The following is an 18,150-nucleotide window of genomic DNA, read 5'->3' as shown; positions in this document are numbered from 1 at the left end:
CTGGGTAAACAAATTGTGGTATATTCATGCAATGGAATACAATACACTTGGCAATAAAAAGAAATGAACAATTCATGCACACAAAAATGTAGATAAATCTGAAAATAATTATGCTGAGTGAAAGAAGCCAGACTCTCCCCCAAGAGAGAAGGACATATTGTATGATTTTATTTGTATAAACTCTAGAAAATGCAAACTAATCTATGGCGATAACAGATCAGCAATTGCTGAAGGAGGAGGGCAAAGAAGAGTGGGAGGAAGGATTACAAAGGTGCACGAGGAGATTTTAGGGGTGATGGATACGTTCACTACCTTGATTCTGGTGATAGTTCACAGGTATGTACTTATGTCAGAATTGACCATTTGCACACTTTAGATACGTGTAGTTTACTGTATGGTAATTATAACTCTGAGCAGCTGCACAGAACTTTGTGCAGAGCATAGAACATCACTGTGAGGTTGGGTTATGAACCTTAAAAATGTGCACATGGTCCACTGCCAGCTAGCCTTTGAATTTCTGGCAGTGATGAGTAGGTGTGCCCAAGGGGTTTGAGTTTTAGGACATGAAAAACTGTGCTGAAACAAAATACTATTAATATTATATTTTAGGATTTGAAAAATGGACTATCTTCATGGAGTATTAGATGATAGTATATCTGAAATATTCTGTTCCTGTATATAAAAAAGCAAGACTTCCTGTGGTGTATCACATTCTCGAATAGGTCAAACCTTAGTCCAGATGCTTTAAAATTAGTACAGTGGTTCCTAGCTGACTCTTTTTGTTCCCCAAATGAATATGCTCAGGTAAAGGTGATGGTTGACTCAGGAGACCGGAAGCGAGCCATCAGTTCTGTGTGCAGCTACATTGTGTACCAGTGCAGTCGGCCAGCTCCACTTCACTCCCGGGATCTGCACTCCATGATAGTGGCAGCCTTTCAGTGTCTCTGTGTCTGGCTGACAGAGCACCCTGATATGCTAGATGAAAAGGTCGGTTTATTTAATGTTAAACCATTAAGTAGAAACAAAAATGTATGTTGGGAAAATGCCTTTTAAAAGAGATTGTCTAAATTTAAATATAGTATTGCACACTTTAAACTTGTTAGGTTTCAGTAAAATACTTGTCCTTTGAGTACAACTTGAAAACTGTCATCATGCTTATATTTGGTTACAAATGAACTGATATAGAAGTTCTTTAGAAAGATGGGACCTCAGCTAATTTATCTGAACTATCAAGACTGTTCTTTCTTAAGAGGATGGTAGCCTTGAGATATCTAGTAGGCGCTTTGGTCATCCATCACTAAACCAAGGACAGTTGATTGCCAGGCTGCAAACCTAGAGCATAGTTTGTTCGTAAAGGTTGTTTCTATCTATAAATGTTATTGCACACTCATTTCTCCACTTTCAAGTGGGCACAGATGTCTAGTCTGCTTTCCCTGTCATTATTCCATGTAATACCTTCCTTACAGGGAGGCAGGTATTATAAAGAATTCACAGTATAAGTTAGAGATATCAGGGTCATTGGATATTTATAGAGGCCTTTATGTAATTTTAAATATAGTATTCTTGGTTAAATCTTAGTCATTTTCATTGTGGCTTCTAAAGTTATGATACCAGAAATTGCTTAAAAATGTCAATCACTGATGAGCTTTCTTTGGCTAATCTAATATGTCTTAAATTATCCCAAGTTTAACTGAATCACTGTTTCATCTCTTTCACTTGTGCTTTCATGATTTACAGTCCATGGTAATTTTACAAGAATTGTGACTGATAAAATCGAATTGAATTTATCTTATTTAACTCTCTGAATACTCAAATTTAGTTCTTTAAAGAGAAATTGGAGAGGGTATAAAATTTATTATATTACAATGAAAGTAATATATGCCTATTAAACAAAGTTGGGAAGAAACTGGAGTCCTTCCACCAAGACACAACCATTGTTAGCGTTTTGATGGATTTTCTCATCTGTTCATAAGAAAATTATGTTAAAAAAAAATTGATCTGCTTTTCCTTCTTCTAGGACTGCCTTAAGGAAGTACTGGAGATTGTGGAACTGGGTATCTCAGGAAGTAAGTCCAAGAACAGTGAGCAAGAGGTCAAGTACAAAGGAGACAAGGAGCCAAACCCTGCATCTATGAGGGTAAAGGATGCTGCTGAAGCCACCCTAACATGGTATGAAAGTGACTGCACAGGGATTGTGCCTAGAAATTAGATGGGGTTAGCAGTGACCCATGTTGTTTCATCTCTTCACTGATTGTTTAGCATCAAGTGACTCAGCCCCTTTAGGATACTTTTCTCCAGAAATGAAAAGAAAAAAAAATTTTTTTAACCTGGTTTTTAGACCAAAAGAAACCAGGAACTTGGGGCTGAGAGTTTTGAGTCCTCGTTTTCCATTTTTTCTGTTTTCTTTTTTTTCTTTCCTTATGTAAAAACCCCATTCTTAGCCATGAGACCTTGTTTTTCTGTACTGGTTGACGGCAGTTCAAGTCATATCATGTTAGAGCTGGGAGGGATCTTGGAGAGACTTACTCCACCCCCTTACTTTGATAGCCAAGTCCAGAGGCAGGGTCTGTCTGTCTGTGGTCACACTATTAGGTCTGCTTCCCAGCTCAGTGGTCTGTATTATTTACTACACCATTTTTATCATATAATATGGGTTCATTCAGCCAAGATTTATGAACTCTCTCTGAAGAACTGGTCACAGGATCATAAAGATAAATCAGATTCAGTTATGACCACCTCTGCATCATCTTGTCCAGTAGGCAAGATATGAACACAAATAGCTATAATACTAGATGGAAATTAAGTCCTCCAAGAGAAGATGTACAAATAAAATGCTTGAGAGTTGGAAGGAGGAAATGAGTACTTCCCGATAAGGGGAAATCATAGTAACATTCCTAGGGAAAATGACAGTGGGCCTGACTCTGAGGGGATGGGCAAAGTTTGAGCTATAAGACAGCGTGGTTAAGAAGGCACCAAGCCTGCCATTTCAAGCATTTTGGTGGTAAAGTGGTAGAGACAGAGAGGCTGGTACCTTAAAAGAGTAGCAGAGAAAGTTGAGAGAGTTTGTGTTTGACTGGCAAGTGAGGAGAGTGGAAAGAGTTAAAGAAGGCAGTTGAGTCACAGTTGTGGACTGAAGGGAACAGTGAAGTGGAGAAGGTTAGGTGGAAGCATAGTACAGATGGAAAGGTGGGGCTAATGAAAGGATAAGCGTGGATGAAGAGACAGAAAATTTTTATAAAATCAGGAAGGGGGAGTGTCAAGTCACTCTGGGTTGGCTTATCTTGGTCTTAGTAAAGTGGTGGCAGACAAGATCACTTGAAGATTTACGTGTAAGTCAGCCCTTACCAAGATCTCAGCATCTTCTGTGAGTGCAGTGGCCTGTGCGTACTTGGGGTATGCACAGTGAAGTTGGATTTGTTTCTCTTCCTTGTGGGCTTGGGTCATTCAGTAAATTTTTAGAAGAGTGTTTCCTGTAGTTTAGCCCTGCTCACTATGCTGTGGACTTTCAGTGACTTTGTGGAGGTTTGGTTAATAGCTAGACAATCAGAAAAGTGTGAGTACAGTTGCTGAAGCATGTGCCTATGCTGATTTTATTATTAAAAGTAATAAAAGTTCAGAGAGAAGACCATTTGTGGGCTGGGGTAGCCTTAAAAGTGTCATAAAACTAAAACTTGATGTATGCCTTGAAGAGGTGAGTAGGATATGGAGCGAAAGGGGAAGGACATTTCTCACTGGGAACTCTTCATTATACAACAATAAGTTTGCTTCATCCTAGCCTGGATGGGGTGTTCCTATGAGAGTATAACTGGCAGTGAGGATTGGACATATGCTTGGGAGGAGTAGAGAGCCCCAGGATGCTTCTCCCTAACCTAGCCAGTAGTTATCTAGATGGCTCTTCTGTTTCTCTTCAGCTGTCTTGTCTTTGCTGGCAACTCTACAAATGGTATCTCAGTCTTGATGGGTGTCCTGAAGAGTACTGTTGTCATGAAACACTTGGCCAACTACATTTCTCTGTTCTCTCACAATTGTTAGTATCATTGCCGTTTGCCAGTTATGCAAAGACAAACCTTTGGTTGTCTCTCTGATTTATCTTTCTGTCATTCCCCATATCAAGCCAGTGACTAAGTCTAGTAGACTTTATTTTTGTAAAATATTTCCTCCATTCTCTGCAACCTCAGATAGCAAACTAGTCCCAGCCCTCCTCACTCCTTGCCTGATTTCCCTGTTTTCAGTCTCAACCCTTCCTGGTCATCTTGCATTCTATTGCTAAACTCATCATCCTTAAGCACAATTTTTTTTTTTTTGAGACAGGGTCTCACTCTGTCACCCAGGCTGGAGTATAATGGTGTCATCATAACTCACTGCAACCACAAACCTCCTGGGCTCAAGTGATCCTCCTGCCTCAGCCTCCCGAGTAGCTGGGACTGCAGACATGTACCACCATACCTGGTTAATTTTTAAATTTTTTGTAAAGATGAGGTCTCACTGTGTTGCTCAGGCTGGTCTTGAACTCATGGGCTCAAGCAATCCTCCTGCCTCAGCCTCCTGAATAGCTAGGACTACAGGCACACGCCACCATGCCCAGCTTTTTTTTTTTTTTTTTTTTTTTTTGGTCTTTTTTTCTTGTAGATACAGGATCTTACTATGTTTCCCAGGCTGGTCTTGAACTCCTACCCTCAAGCAGTCTCTCAAAGGGCTGGGATTACAGGCGTGAGTCTTTAAGCACAATTTTGATCCTGTTGCTTGAGTGAGTAAAAACCTTGAGTAGATCTCTATTTCTTGCCATGCTGTCTGAACTCCTTGGTCAAACTCATTCCTTCTGCCATAGTTGGGCAGAAGGAACTTGTGGCTGTAAACTGGCCATGCTCACACCTGCTTGTATTCATTCCCTGGGTTTTAGGGCCTCCCTTTTCTCCCCTCAGCCACATCCTTCACTGTTCAGTGCTCAAATCAAATCTAGCTACCTCCATGGGACCTTCTTTGGTTATTCTGGTTCTGCAGGATGACTCTTTTCTGCACCTCTATGCTCATTCTGTCTGACCCTACCACACAGCATGGAATTCTATACTGTCATGATTGTACCTGGTTATATTTGATCCATGCCAGCATTATCTCCCCAATCTGGGTAGAGGTCACGTTTATATCTTTCTTTGACAACCCTCATGATGCTGAGTACATAGTAGACAATAATGGAGTATGGATTAGCTGGTTGGTTTTTTTCCCCTTGGCATACTAATACCAATTCAGAATTAGGACTCTCTGAAGTCATTTCAGCAGCCCCTTTGCTTAAGACATTTATCAAGTTATTTATCTTCTAATTTTCACAGTTCTAATTTCAGTTTTTAAAAACTGGTTATGTTTTACATTGAACTAAACTCTGTCCCACTTTAACGTCTACCTATTGGTTCTAAGTCAGGTTTTGTTAGTGAAATCTTTTTTGTCTTGGCAGTAGTGGTAACTGAAGGCAATGCTCATGTTCTCTCTATTTCTCCTGGTATCTTGAGATATTTTTTATATTACAGAGATTCAAGTACCTTTATCATTCTGGTTATTCTCAACTGTTGTAGATTTGACTATGTACCTCTTACAGGTGGTTTACTGAGTACTATATTCTAGATGTGGTTTGATGTTCTTTAAATCCTGTAGATTATTATATTTTCATTGAACTGTACTCAGAGACTGCATTGGGTTTTTGAGAACCTGGTGATTTGCATTAAGTCAACTAAAATCCTTTAGTCTTTTTCACATGTTTACTTTTCATCTTTCTCCTCCTGTACTTACTTGTTTGGGGGTGTTTGGATATAATGCACAGAACTTTACATTTAAACCTGAAATTTCTTCATGTAAGATTTACCTCCTTATTTTTAGTCTTTTAAGATTCTTTTAGATCTCAACTCTTACTCTGATATATCTGCAGCTCAACAGCAGATTTTTTTTTTTTTTTGGAGACAGGGTCTCGCTCTGTTGCCCCGGCCAGAGTGTAGTGGCATCATCTTAGCTCACTGGAACCTCAAACTCCTAGGCTCAAACAGTCCTCCTGCCTCAGCCTCCCGAGTAGCTGGGACTGCAGGCATGTACCACCATACCTGGTTAATTTTTAAATTTTTTTGTAGAGATGGGGTCTCACTATGTTGATCAGGCTGGTCTTGAACTCATGGGCTCAAGCAATCCTCCTGCCTCAGCCTCCCAAAGTGCTAGGATTAGTGATGTGAGCCAGCACGCCTGGCCTGACAACTGCAGATTTAAGGAGCCTGTGATTTGTGTTTTAATCAAAGATGTTGATTAAAATATTAAACAGATAGACTTACAAAGCATATCACCAGAGGATTTCCTTCAGGTTCACAGGAATTTTTAAATCTTATCTACAAGATTATCATGATACACTGTCAAATACTTGTATGTCTTAATTTCAGAGATACTTATCTGCCTTTCTAATCCAGTCAATATCCAGAAGAGAAAATGTGGTTAGGCTGGTATGATTTGATCTTAGCGACCTATTCCCTTACTCACAACCTATTTGATAATATCTTAGAATCTTGCATGGAACACGACAGTCTCACTTGGCCCATATGCTTTATGATGTCTGTCTCTGTCCCATTTTAGAAAACCAAGGCCACATTTTCTCATGACTGATTTTCCTGTGTTTCCCACAAATCATTAGAGGCCTGAACTTAACATCAGGTTTTCTTGGTCCTTGAAATTCTTAGTCCTCCTTGTAAGAGGAGAGAAAATGGAAGGAGCAGTGTTGCCTTCCATTATCAGAGATCTTTGGATTTAAGCCTTAGAGTAAAAGAGTAGAGGAGAGGCCATTCAAGCTGAGGATTGAGATGGAAAAAGGGTTGTTGTGGAATATTGGTTTTTCAAATGAGATGTACCTGAAGGGTCAGATGATATTAGAACCACAGATAAAATCTTTGTTTTAATTACAAGATACTTTCTCTTTGTGCTTTAGTTTCTTCATTCTAAAATGGTAAATAAAATGGTACCTATCTCATAGAATTGTTATGAAACTATTTGAAATAATGTGTATAATGTGCTTAAAATAGTGCGTGGCACATAGTAAGTGCTATGTAAATTATTGTTAATTGAATGTATGCAGAAATCTATATGGATATAAATGTTTTGAAAGTTTAGGCTTGATCAGCTGAATTCCAGTTAGCATTTCTCTTTATATATTTTTGTTAAATAATTACATCAGTTCTGTGAGATGTAACTATTCGTGCCTCAAGTTCCTTATCTATAAAATGAGTGTGATATCAACTCATCATCACACAGTGAGAAGGCAGCAGGCCCTGGTTTCTGGTTTCTTTATAATCACCTATCTCTTCGCAGCCTGAGTTTCCTCATCTGAAAAATGAAGGGGTTTGGCTGATCCTTTTCTAGGTCTAGAATGCTTTAGCTAGAATAATGCTGAAGCCTGGAGTCTGCCAGCAGATTTTTGAATATATCTTTAGGACTTCAGGATTGGAAGTGGTGTTAGTCATGTTCCCTGGGTAGCAAACTCTGAGAGAAATTTGCTTGCAAGAAGTTTATTGGAAAGTGCTGTCAGGATCAATCCCTATGGGGAAATGCAGGAAACAGAATTGGGTAGAGGGAGACACTAAACTGTGATGCAGTTGCAACAAAGCGCTCTGGAGCTGGCTTGACTCTCTGGAGTTCTTTTAGGCTGGGGAACAGGCTGGGACGTTATATCCCTGTGTCAACCGAACTTCATTGCATAGGGTCTGTCCCAGAAGGAAGCTGTGCTCTTGCGTGAGGTGATTCTCATTGACCATGGGCAAGTCTTGGAGAGGGACTCAGCTGAAAGCTGTGGCCACCATCGCTTTGCATCAAGGGGAATGGGCCTTTCAGTCCTGGAGGGGAGAATCTGGACAGCACACCATGGCATTTACCATGGGAAAAAAGTCTGGCATGTCAAGAAGAAGCATGGCTGTCTATTAAAATTCAGAACAGCAGAAGGACACATTAATGTGTGAGGTAAACTGAAGATTTTGCTTTGGCAATTAACTGTTATCTTTTCCATTCTCCATAGTATTATGCAGTTGCTTGGTGCATTTCCTTCACCCAGTGGCCCTGCCTCTCCTTGTAGTCTGGTGAATGAGACCACTTTGATTAAATACTCCAGGCTGCCAACTATAAACAAGCATAGTTTCCGGTACTTTGTCTTGGATAACAGTGTCATCCTGGCAATGCTGGAGCAACCTCTTGGAAATGAACAGAGTAAGTTTTAGCACTTTGAGCCTTCTGTACTGCTAAATCAGTATGTTCATCAGTACCATGAAGCTATTTCCAGATCAGTGAAGAAGAGACTGCAGATGCTAAGTAATTGTGCATCTGTCAGAAAGTCTTCTAGCTGTGAGACAATAGCACCTGAAAAAATAGGGGGTCAGAAAATAGAATAGAATATACATATTAAATAGAATCTTTAAAGTCTCTTTATATGTATCTGAAATGGTTCTCAGGTTTTTTTAATTAATTTTGTTTTTTTGAGGCAAGATCTTGCTCTGTTGCCCAGGCTAGAATGCAGTGGCATCACCATAGCTCACTGCAGCCTTGAATGCCTGGGCTCAAGCGATCCTCTTGCCTCAGCCTACCAAGTGGCTGGGGCTACAGGTGCATACCACTACGCCGGCTAATTTTTCTGTTTTTAGTAGAGATGGTGTCTCACTCTTGCTTAGGCTGGTCTTGAACTCCTGACCTCAGGCAACCCTCCCACCTCAGCTTCCCAAAGTGCTAGGATTATAGGCATGAGCCACTACACTCGTGGAAAGTTTTATAAAAACTTTATTTTAGTGGGCTACTTTATGTTGTTTATCATTGTCATGCCTTCTTCCCTTTTAAACTTTAGATCCTGCCCCTCTACTCCCCTATCCCTCACTTACTGTTGTTTTATTCCAGTTATTTGGTGCTATTCACCCAGGCTAGAAATTTGGGTTGTCATCTTTGCCTGCTCTATGTTGTTACCCCCTTATATAATTGATTTCCAAGTTTCCCCCTCCCCAGTGACTTTTGAATCTTTCCTGTCCTCTATATTCCTCCCAGTATATCCGAATACAGGGCCTTATTATTTCTTACCTAGATTGTTACAGTTGTTTCCAGCATGGTCTGATTCCTCCCATCCCCACACCCCCTTGCTAACTCCAAAATTTATTTGCCCTAACTTCCATCCTGCTTGCTGCCACCATAGTATTCATCCTCAAATACAGATCTGACCATACCAGTGCCCTACTGAAAACCCTTCAGTGATTTTTCTATTAACACAACATGTACTGTTTTCCTCCCTTCCCTGACGCCGGTTATAAACCATCTCAGAGTATGTGATTACTGCTGCAACCCAAACTACTCATAGTACATTTTTTTCCTGATGGTAATGGGTATAAGCCAGTATGTAAAGGAAGCATGTTTCCAGAGAGACCCTTATTGCTGGGAAGGTGAAGAAAAGTGAAGGTTATGGAATCTGTGCCCATAAAGAGATGCAGGGAGTCACCAGGTGGACCGTTCCTTCATTTACAGATGAAGAAACTAAGGCCCAGAGAGGGCATTTGATTTGGCTAGGGTTACTTGAGAAGTATATGGTGTGGCTAGGACTGGAACCCAGATTTCCTAAATCCTATACTGTCCCTTTCTGATATTGTTGTGCCACAGTAGGATTTGCTCAGTGATTAAAGACTTGCCTTCTTGCCTTTGCAAAGGTGAACAGGGTCTTAAAGTCCTGTGTCCATTGTATATATGAGTAGGATCTCATAAATCCCTAAAATGAAAGTGAGACTTTTCCCTATAGTTTTGGATAAAAGAATACCATCATAAATTTCCGCCATATTGTGGTGAGATACAGTGACATTAATATGAAATAGACTGAGGCCTTTTATCATTGCCTAACTCCAGAAGTACTGGTCCCGAGTCTTTTCTGCAGGTACCTCTTCCTTCTCTACCCCAGATCGAGGCTTGCTTGGCCTTCTTCCCTAGGCCACTGTGCCTCCTATTCACAAACGATTCCTTCAGCCTTCTACTTCCAAGCCATCTGTTGAGGAGTCTGCAGAATCCCAGTGCCCCCTTCGGGCTTCCTGGCCTTTTTCCAGGTTTTTTAGGATTCCCCTTCTCTCTTTTCAAGTAATTACATTGCATAGGAAGTCTACCAAAAATATAAACAATTGGAATTTTATAGATTTACAAAGGCATTTTAATAGTTTATTATAATAGTTAATAACAGAAGAAATGAAAGAGAGAAATTTAACTCCTACACCTGAGACAAAAGTAGGGAATAAGAAAAAGGATCTAGGTCACTCAGGAAGTCCATCCTGAGTTCTTTACCACTACCACCACCACTCTGCCCCTGAACTTCTGCTGGGATGGAACAGTGCCTGCCTGTGGTGGGCAGTGGTACACAAAGGCATAGGCAAATATAGCATGAACACTGCAAACAGTCTCTCTTCCTACATTTAGGTTGTTCCCAACATTGGAAGGTTAAGAATATTTGCTAGGACAGCATTTCCTAAAAATGCATATGTGGACCACTGGAGGTCTGCGAGATGATCTTAGTTGATACATTGGTGAATATTATTGTATGTATTTTTAAATGTGTTTTAAAAATACATAATTAGCACACCAAAATTCATGACTTTCCATTTAGAGATGCATAGTTTTCTTTTAAGATAAATGTAAGTTATAATGAAAGAACGGCCAGGTACAGTGGCTCATGCCTGCAAGCCCAGTACTTTAGGAGGCTGAGGCAGGAAGATCACTTGAGGCCAGGAGTTTGAGACCAGCCTGGGCAACATAGTGAGACCCTATCTCTACAAGAAAAAAAAAAAAAAGCTAGGCGTGATGATGTGTGCCTGTAGTCCTAGCTACTCGGGAGGCTGAGGTAGAAGGATCAACTGAGCCCAGAAGTTTGAGGCTATAGTGAGCTATGATCATGCCATTGCACTCCAGCCTGGATGACAGAGCAAGACCCTGTCTCAATAGATAGGTATATAGATAGACAGACAGACAGATAGGTAGATAATAGAGCAAGACCCTGTCTCGATAGATAGGAAGAAAGGAAAGAAGGAAGGAAGGAGGGGAGGGAGGGAGGGAGGGAAAGGAAGAGAAAGAGAAAGAAAGAAAGAAAGAGTGAGGTTGGTATAAAGTAAAATAATAGTACTTATGGTACATGGGTGTGGCAGAAACCACAAAAGTGATACACAAAGGATCAAACCTTTGGAAACACTGTGTTGGGGCTTTGATTATGAGAAGCTCTATAGTTGATAATAAGTTTATTTTAAATGGTTGTTGTCTGCAATATAAACTTACACAAAAATTTTATTCTAGATGATTTTTTCCCCTCTGTCACTGTGCTGGTCCGGGGAATGTCTGGAAGACTTGCTTGGGCACAACAGCTTTGCCTTTTACCCAGAGGTGCAAAAGCAAATCAGAAGGTATTCAACAGAAGTTATAGGGAAGTGACGGGGGATGGGGGGAGAGTGTGTGTGTGTGTGTGTGTGTGTGTGTGTGTGTGTGTGTGTGTGTGTGTTGTAATTTAAAGGTTAAATAACATTCCAGCAAAAGTCACAGATAACAGATATTTTTGATCCCTAGCCAGATTCTCAGTCAGTGTGTTCGCATCAGAACCGTCTCTTAGGAACCTATTAATAGAATTACTCTTTAAAGGCATCTTCAAGGCAGGTGTATTTTCAGAAAGCTTTCCAGGTGATCTTGACATCCACTTAGGAGTAAGGACTGCTTTTTCTGAACAGGTTTTTTCCATGTAATTTTAAGTATAATAAGAGTCAGATATATACCATATAGGAAAAAAAATTTGGCTAGACCTTTGATATATCTAGCAACAGGACTTAGTTTTAAATTGTTTTATATGATTTATTACCATATAATTGGTAATATACTGTATAACTTTTTAATCTGTGTAATTTAATGAAATCTTTTGGGGTGGCACTGTTTGTTTTCTTTATTATATGTGTAATTATATAAGTAATGATTTCTCATGAGAGAAAGCTGGAAAATTCAGATAATAAAGAAGAAATTTTAAATCACCTGTACTTACTATCCAGAAGGAAATAGCCTCTGTTGATATTTTGGATTGGATTCCCTTCCAGTCTTTTTTTCCTTTTCATACATAATAAAGCTTAACTAGAATTTGAGTCATTTTGTATATTCTTCTTTTCACTTATTACATTGTAAGCTTTTACTTCTTTTTTTTTTTTTTTTTTGAGACAGAGTCCCACTCTGTAGCCCGGGCTAGAGTGAGTGCTGTGGCGTCAGCCTAGCTCACAGCAACCTCAAACTCCTGGGCTCAAGTGATCCTTCTGCCTCAGCCTCCCGAGTAGCGGGATTACAGGCATGCGCCACCATGCCCAGCTAATTTTTTTTCTAAATATTTTTAGTTGTCTGATTAATTTCTTTCTATTTTTAGTAGAGACGGGGTCTCGCTCTTGCTCAGGCTGGTTTCGAACTCCTGAGCTCAAACAATCCTCCTGCCTCAGCCTCCCAGAGTGCTAGGATTACAGACATGAGCCACCGCGCCCGGCCAGCTTTTACTTCTGTTACTAAAAAATTTTTTAAAATATGACTTAATAAAATGTTATCAGCCTTTAGAAGAGACACCCACAAAATTGGAGCATGTACCTAAAATCATTTAATATCCTAGATGTCTCTGGTAGATGAGATACGTTTATTGCTCCATGAGGAGCACTCCCCTGTTTTCTCTTGGTGGCATTATTCTGTCACCAGCTCTGTAAACCCCTAAGTTGGCATTAAAGACTGAGGAGGAACAGTAGCAGGAAAAGAGCTAAAATTTTTTGAGGGTTCACTGTACACCATATACATATTAAAGCAAGGGTTTGGAGCCATGAAGGCCTAGATATGGTGCCTGTACTCTCTCAATTAAGCCATGCTAAGGTTCTAATTGAACTCAGTTTCTAGAGATGCCCAGTGGACCTAAACTTGTTGTTTATTATATGGAATGATTTGAGAGCTCTTGAGGAAGGAAGAAAGTTTGAGATTTAGAGCTCTAGCTAAAGTGGCTTACCATTGAATGTGGGGGATTCAGGCTTGTGGCAGTAGAAGTTCACAACCCATTTGTCAATCATGGGATCTCTAATAAGTTGATGAACAGTTTTAGAAAAATAAAATAGAGTGCACAGGTTCATAGGCTGCTTACTTTCACTGTTATCTATAGCATGTGTAAATTCTTAGTGAGTTTTTATGACATGTAGTCCTTGGGAAACACAGGCATCTAAGAGACCAGGGACATACATCTCATTACAGATGGGTATTGGACCATATGTAATACCATAATGTTATTTGTTTACTTTAACAGCTTTTTGTGCCTGAACCTCGCCCAGTTCCTAAAAATGATGTTGGATTTAAATATACTGTGAAACATCGGCCATTTCCTGAAGAGGTGGACAAGATTCCTTTTGTGAAAGCAGATCTGAGCATTCCAGATTTGCATGAAATTGTCACTGAAGAAGTAAGATAAATTTTTAGCTGTTGTTAAGGAAATGAATATAAACATTCTTAAACGACTTCCACGGTCAAGACAATGCCTTTAGTGTTATTGAAGGTGATTTGTAAGATGACCTGAGTCTCTATTCTGGGCGGTTACCATATAGTAAGACAGATATAGATTGTGGCTGATTGAAAGGAACTGTACATCCTTAGAAAGAGGTGTCACTACACTACCTGGGCTATCGTAGATTCCAATAATGTAGTAACAGAATCACACTCAGGTAGTGGAGCATATTTGGAGAAGGGAGACCAGTTTTGAGACTATTACAACAATGCACGTTCTTCTGCGAAATGAAGGACTACGTCACTGAAGTTTAATATATAAAATGTGTTATGGAGGTAGATCGAAGCAGTCTTGGATTGATGAGGAAAGGAAAAGAGCCAAAGAATTTTAGATTTCGAGTGTGAGTAACAGAGATATCAGTGCCATTTACAGAAATATGGACTTTAGGAAGAAGACAGATTTGGGAATATAGGAAAAATTTATTTGGTTTTAGATTAATTTAGATGATTAATTTGTTTAGGTGATTGGTCTCTTAGGTCAAAGGAGAAGAATTGCAAGAAGTAGGAGACTGGTATGTCAGAGCGTGAGAGAACAGAAGGGCAAGAATGGAGGAAGGGCTATACTGTCAAATGCTAGAGCGATCAGGGAGAAGGAAGAATAAGAAAAGGCCTCTGGATTTTGACATGAAATTGCAGGTGACCTTTGAGCGCAGGTTCAAAGGAGTATAAAGTGTGGGGCAGAGTGTAAGGGGCCGGGAGTGGATGATTAATGAGGCAGAGGCAGCAAAGAGAAAGTACTACTGCTGCTGCTATTAGGTTGGTGCGAAAGTAATTGCGGTTTTGGAACCATGAATTTTAAATCATTGTAACTAGGCACAAACACATCTTTATTAATCAAAAGAGGAACCGTTACAGTCAACACATTTGTGCCAACGAGAAATAAATTTGTTTATTCCTGTGGTGTAAAAATCCGTGCTTCAGGATTTGACGAACTCTTGGAAAGCATTTTCTTCATCCTGCTGGTTGTAGAAGTGTTTTTCCTGCAAAATGTTGTCGAGGTGCTTGAAGAAGTGGTAGTTGGTTGGCAAGAGGTCAGGTGAATATGGCGGATGAGGCAAAACTTCGTAGCCCAATTCATTCAACTTTTGAAGCATTGGTTGTGGGAGATGTTGTCAGGCATTGTCGTGGAGAAGAATTGGACCCTTTCTGTTGACTACTGCCAGTCACAGGTGTTGCAGTTTTCGGTGCATCTTGTAGATTTGCTGAGCATACTTCTCAGATGTAATGGTTTTGCCAGAATTCACAAAGCTGTCATGGATCAGACCAGCAGCAGACCACCAAACAGTGACCATGACCTTTTTTTGGTGCAAGTTGGCTTTGGGAAGTGCTTTGGAGCTTCTTCTCAATCCAACCACTGAGCTGGTTTTGGAGGGTGTTAGGCTTAGTTGGGAAGCAGATAAAGCCAGAAGGATGCTAATAACATGGGAAAATAGGAGGAGGGATTGAGTGCCCTACGGTGATGGTAAAACACGAGCTCAAGCAGTGAAAGTATGGGAAGTGCAGGAAGGGAGCTTCTGATTGGTGAGGGAATCTCAGAATTACAGCTTAGAAAGCAGGGCACATCTGAGGTTCAAGGTGTCCTCATGGGTAGCCAAAGTCTGAAGATTGAGGAGGTTGTAGAATTGTCAGCCAGTTGGTTAGAAGGATCATCACTTGTCAGAGGATGGAATTTTAAACTAGGATTGATCTGAAGGGAAGGGAGGAGTCGGGGGCGTCTACAAGAGTACAGTCAAGTAATCCATATGAGGGGCTACTGCAGGGTGAAGATAGACAGTGATCTGGAAGGGGGAAGGTGGGAGCAACCACTCTTCCCATTTCAAGGGGAACAGAGACAGAATGCTTTTATTCACAGCGAGGAGATCAAGAAGCGATTGTTGAAGCTGTAGGGAAGTTTTTTTGGTATTTGTTTTAACCTTGAAACATGTTACTGAATGAAAGTACAATGTTGATCACTGAAAATTATCTTCATTTTCTTTGTTGCTTGTGGCTTTATTTTCATTTTAAAATTAAGTTTGACCCTGTAACTTTTGTAATATTTCCAAACAATGAAATAATTTGGTTTATTTCAGTTAGAAGAAAGACATGAGAAATTAAGAAGTGGAATGGCCCAGCAGATTGCTTATGAAATACACCTTGAGCAACAGAGTGAGGAGGAATTGCAGAAGAGAAGTTTTCCTGATCCTGTTACAGATTGCAGGCCCCCACCTCCTGCCCAGGAATTCCAAACAGCCCGCCTTTTCCTCTCACACTTTGGATTTTTGTCCTTAGAAGCATTGAAGGTAATTTTCATGAATTTTTATGAGTAAATATATGCATAAATTAACATTTGGCCGGTGATAGCTGAAATATTTTTATGATGATAGAAGGAAATTTCCTTAAAAAACTGGATAAACTCCTGTATGCAAGTAAATGAAATTCTATGCTGCTGTAGGTTACAGTGTGAGCTCCGGAACAGTTTACCCATGAATGCATTCAGAGTTCTGTCTGAGGGGACTGCTTTAATAATATACTCAACTCTGAATTTTCCTGAGTAATGCAGGACCCATATTGCACATATAAATGAAATCTACAGATAATTAAAAAGAGAATGTTAAAAATCTTTCCCCAGTAAATGTTATTACTGAAAGTATAAGCTACAATTGACTCTGCTCTTTCATGCCACTGCCACTTTCATTTTTATTTATCTATTTGTTTGTTTATTTATTTTGAGACAGGGTCTTGTTTTGTGACCCAGGCTAGAATGCAGTGGCATGATCATACCTCATTGTAGAAAATTGACTTTGTGATGCAGCAGAGTACTAATATAAAAACTCATAATGTAGAATGGAAGATCAGAGAGAAGAGAATAAAAAGAAATATGGAAGGCATATGGAAATATGGAAGGCAAGGACAAAAGATCCAAACTATACAAATGATAAGTGATATTGCTAGTGAAGAAAATTGAACAGAGTAGAAACAGTAAATAAAAATATACCAGAAGAAAATTATAGCATCGTATGGATTGCAGGGAGATAAGAAAAGCCCTAAATAGCCCTGTCTCTGAGATTGTGATTTTCTGTTCACATTACCAATAAGAGTTAAAATTGTTAAGCTTTAAAGAAAATAATTCTCATACTTTCTAATCTGTATCAGAACACAGGAAAAAGAAAGATACCTGGTTTATTTATGAACCTTAGCATAACTCTAATAACTTAAGCCTCTCAGCACATACATACAAAAAAAACTACAAACTAGTTTTACTTATAAATATATGTACAACAGTATTAAAGATGCTAGCTAGCCAAACTGAATTCTGAATTAACAAAATTGACTACCACAGTCGAAAAAAATTTTTTTTCTTGGGGCCACGGTGTTTTATTATGAAAATAGAATAAAAACTTCAGAAATAAAATGATCCTTTCTAATTTAATGAAAACTTTGTTACTTTTTATTGTTTTCTCTGTGTGAGTTATATGCAACTTGAAAAATAGTTCTCTCGGCTCCCAAGGTGAAGAGACATGTGAGTTACACGTGCTTCACGAGGCCCAGGGCTCAAAACTAGCGTGAGTTAAATACAACTCACGTGGCAGTTAATGTGTTAAGAGCATGTTAAGCAAATTTGACCAAGTAAGGTTTATCCTAGGAACTTGACAATTATTGGGGAATATTAATAAAGCTATTAAGAAAATAACTTGATCCCACTAGTAGATGAGTCAATAAAATAAATCAATATTTAATAGAACAATATTCTGATTTAAAAAAAAACTTAGCCAGGAATAGTAGTGTAGGTCCACATTAAAGATCTCTCTAAATGGAAGCCCATAAGCAAATTTAGAGGCACCTTTTGTTAAAATCAGAGGTAAAGGATATATACCTTGATGACTATTTAATAATGAGAATTTTTTAATCAATGAAATTTTTTAACTTTTTAGTTTTAAATAATTATAGATTAGCAGAAAGTTGCAAAATAGAAGTACAGGAAGCTCTCCTCCAATGGTACAATCTTATATAACTATAGTACAGTATCAAAATGAGGTAAGTCAATGAAATGTTAAACTAAATTAAGTAAAAATCATTGGAATTAAGGAATAATATACAGGTAATATGACTTCTAATTACACAACCATAAGAGAATCAATAAGATATGTAAAATAAATGAGAGAGTTAAGATAACTATGCAAAAAAGTATAAAAATTAATGACTATTTTCCAATACTTAGGTAAAAATAATGGCTGTGATATTGACAAAAGTTACCTTAACAAACTATGTGTAAGACCTAGAGAAAGAAAGTTTTAAAAGTTATTAAGAGATATGAAATATATGCATTATGTTCCTGGATTAGAAGATCATCCTTCTAGAAAAACAAGCTGAGGAAATACCTTACTTAAAAAAAAAAGAAGAGGCCAGGTGGGGTGGCTCAAGCCCGTAATCCTAGCACTCTGGGAGGCCAAGGCCAGAGGATCCCTTAAGGTCAGGAATTCGAGACCAGCCTCAGCAAGAGGGAGACTCGATCTCTACTAAAAATAGAAAAATTAGCTGGGTGTGGTGGCGAGTGCCTGTAGTTCCAGTTACTCAGGAAGCTGAGGCAGGAGGATCACTTGA

General features: G+C 39.2%; 1 protein-coding gene across 1 annotated transcript in view; it reads left to right on the top strand.

The window, feature by feature from the left end:
• Positions 1-18,150, top strand: part of RALGAPB (Ral GTPase activating protein, beta subunit (non-catalytic)) — a 96,129-nt gene that overhangs the window by 58,105 nt on the left and 19,874 nt on the right. Inside the window, exons 17-22 of the mRNA XM_012662804.1 lie at positions 805-987; positions 2,018-2,169; positions 8,033-8,220; positions 11,311-11,417; positions 13,316-13,468; positions 15,639-15,848. Of these exons, the coding sequence (XP_012518258.1) occupies positions 805-987; positions 2,018-2,169; positions 8,033-8,220; positions 11,311-11,417; positions 13,316-13,468; positions 15,639-15,848 (993 nt within the window). The remainder of the gene's footprint in view (positions 1-804; positions 988-2,017; positions 2,170-8,032; positions 8,221-11,310; positions 11,418-13,315; positions 13,469-15,638; positions 15,849-18,150) is intronic.

Source organism: Propithecus coquereli, unplaced genomic scaffold (genome assembly GCF_000956105.1).
Source record: "Propithecus coquereli isolate 6110/MARCELLA unplaced genomic scaffold, Pcoq_1.0 Scaffold780, whole genome shotgun sequence".
NCBI classification, from domain to species: Eukaryota; Metazoa; Chordata; class Mammalia; order Primates; family Indriidae; genus Propithecus; species Propithecus coquereli.
The sequence above is the reverse complement of the archived record's forward strand: the minus strand, read 5'-3'. Positions and strand labels throughout refer to the sequence as shown.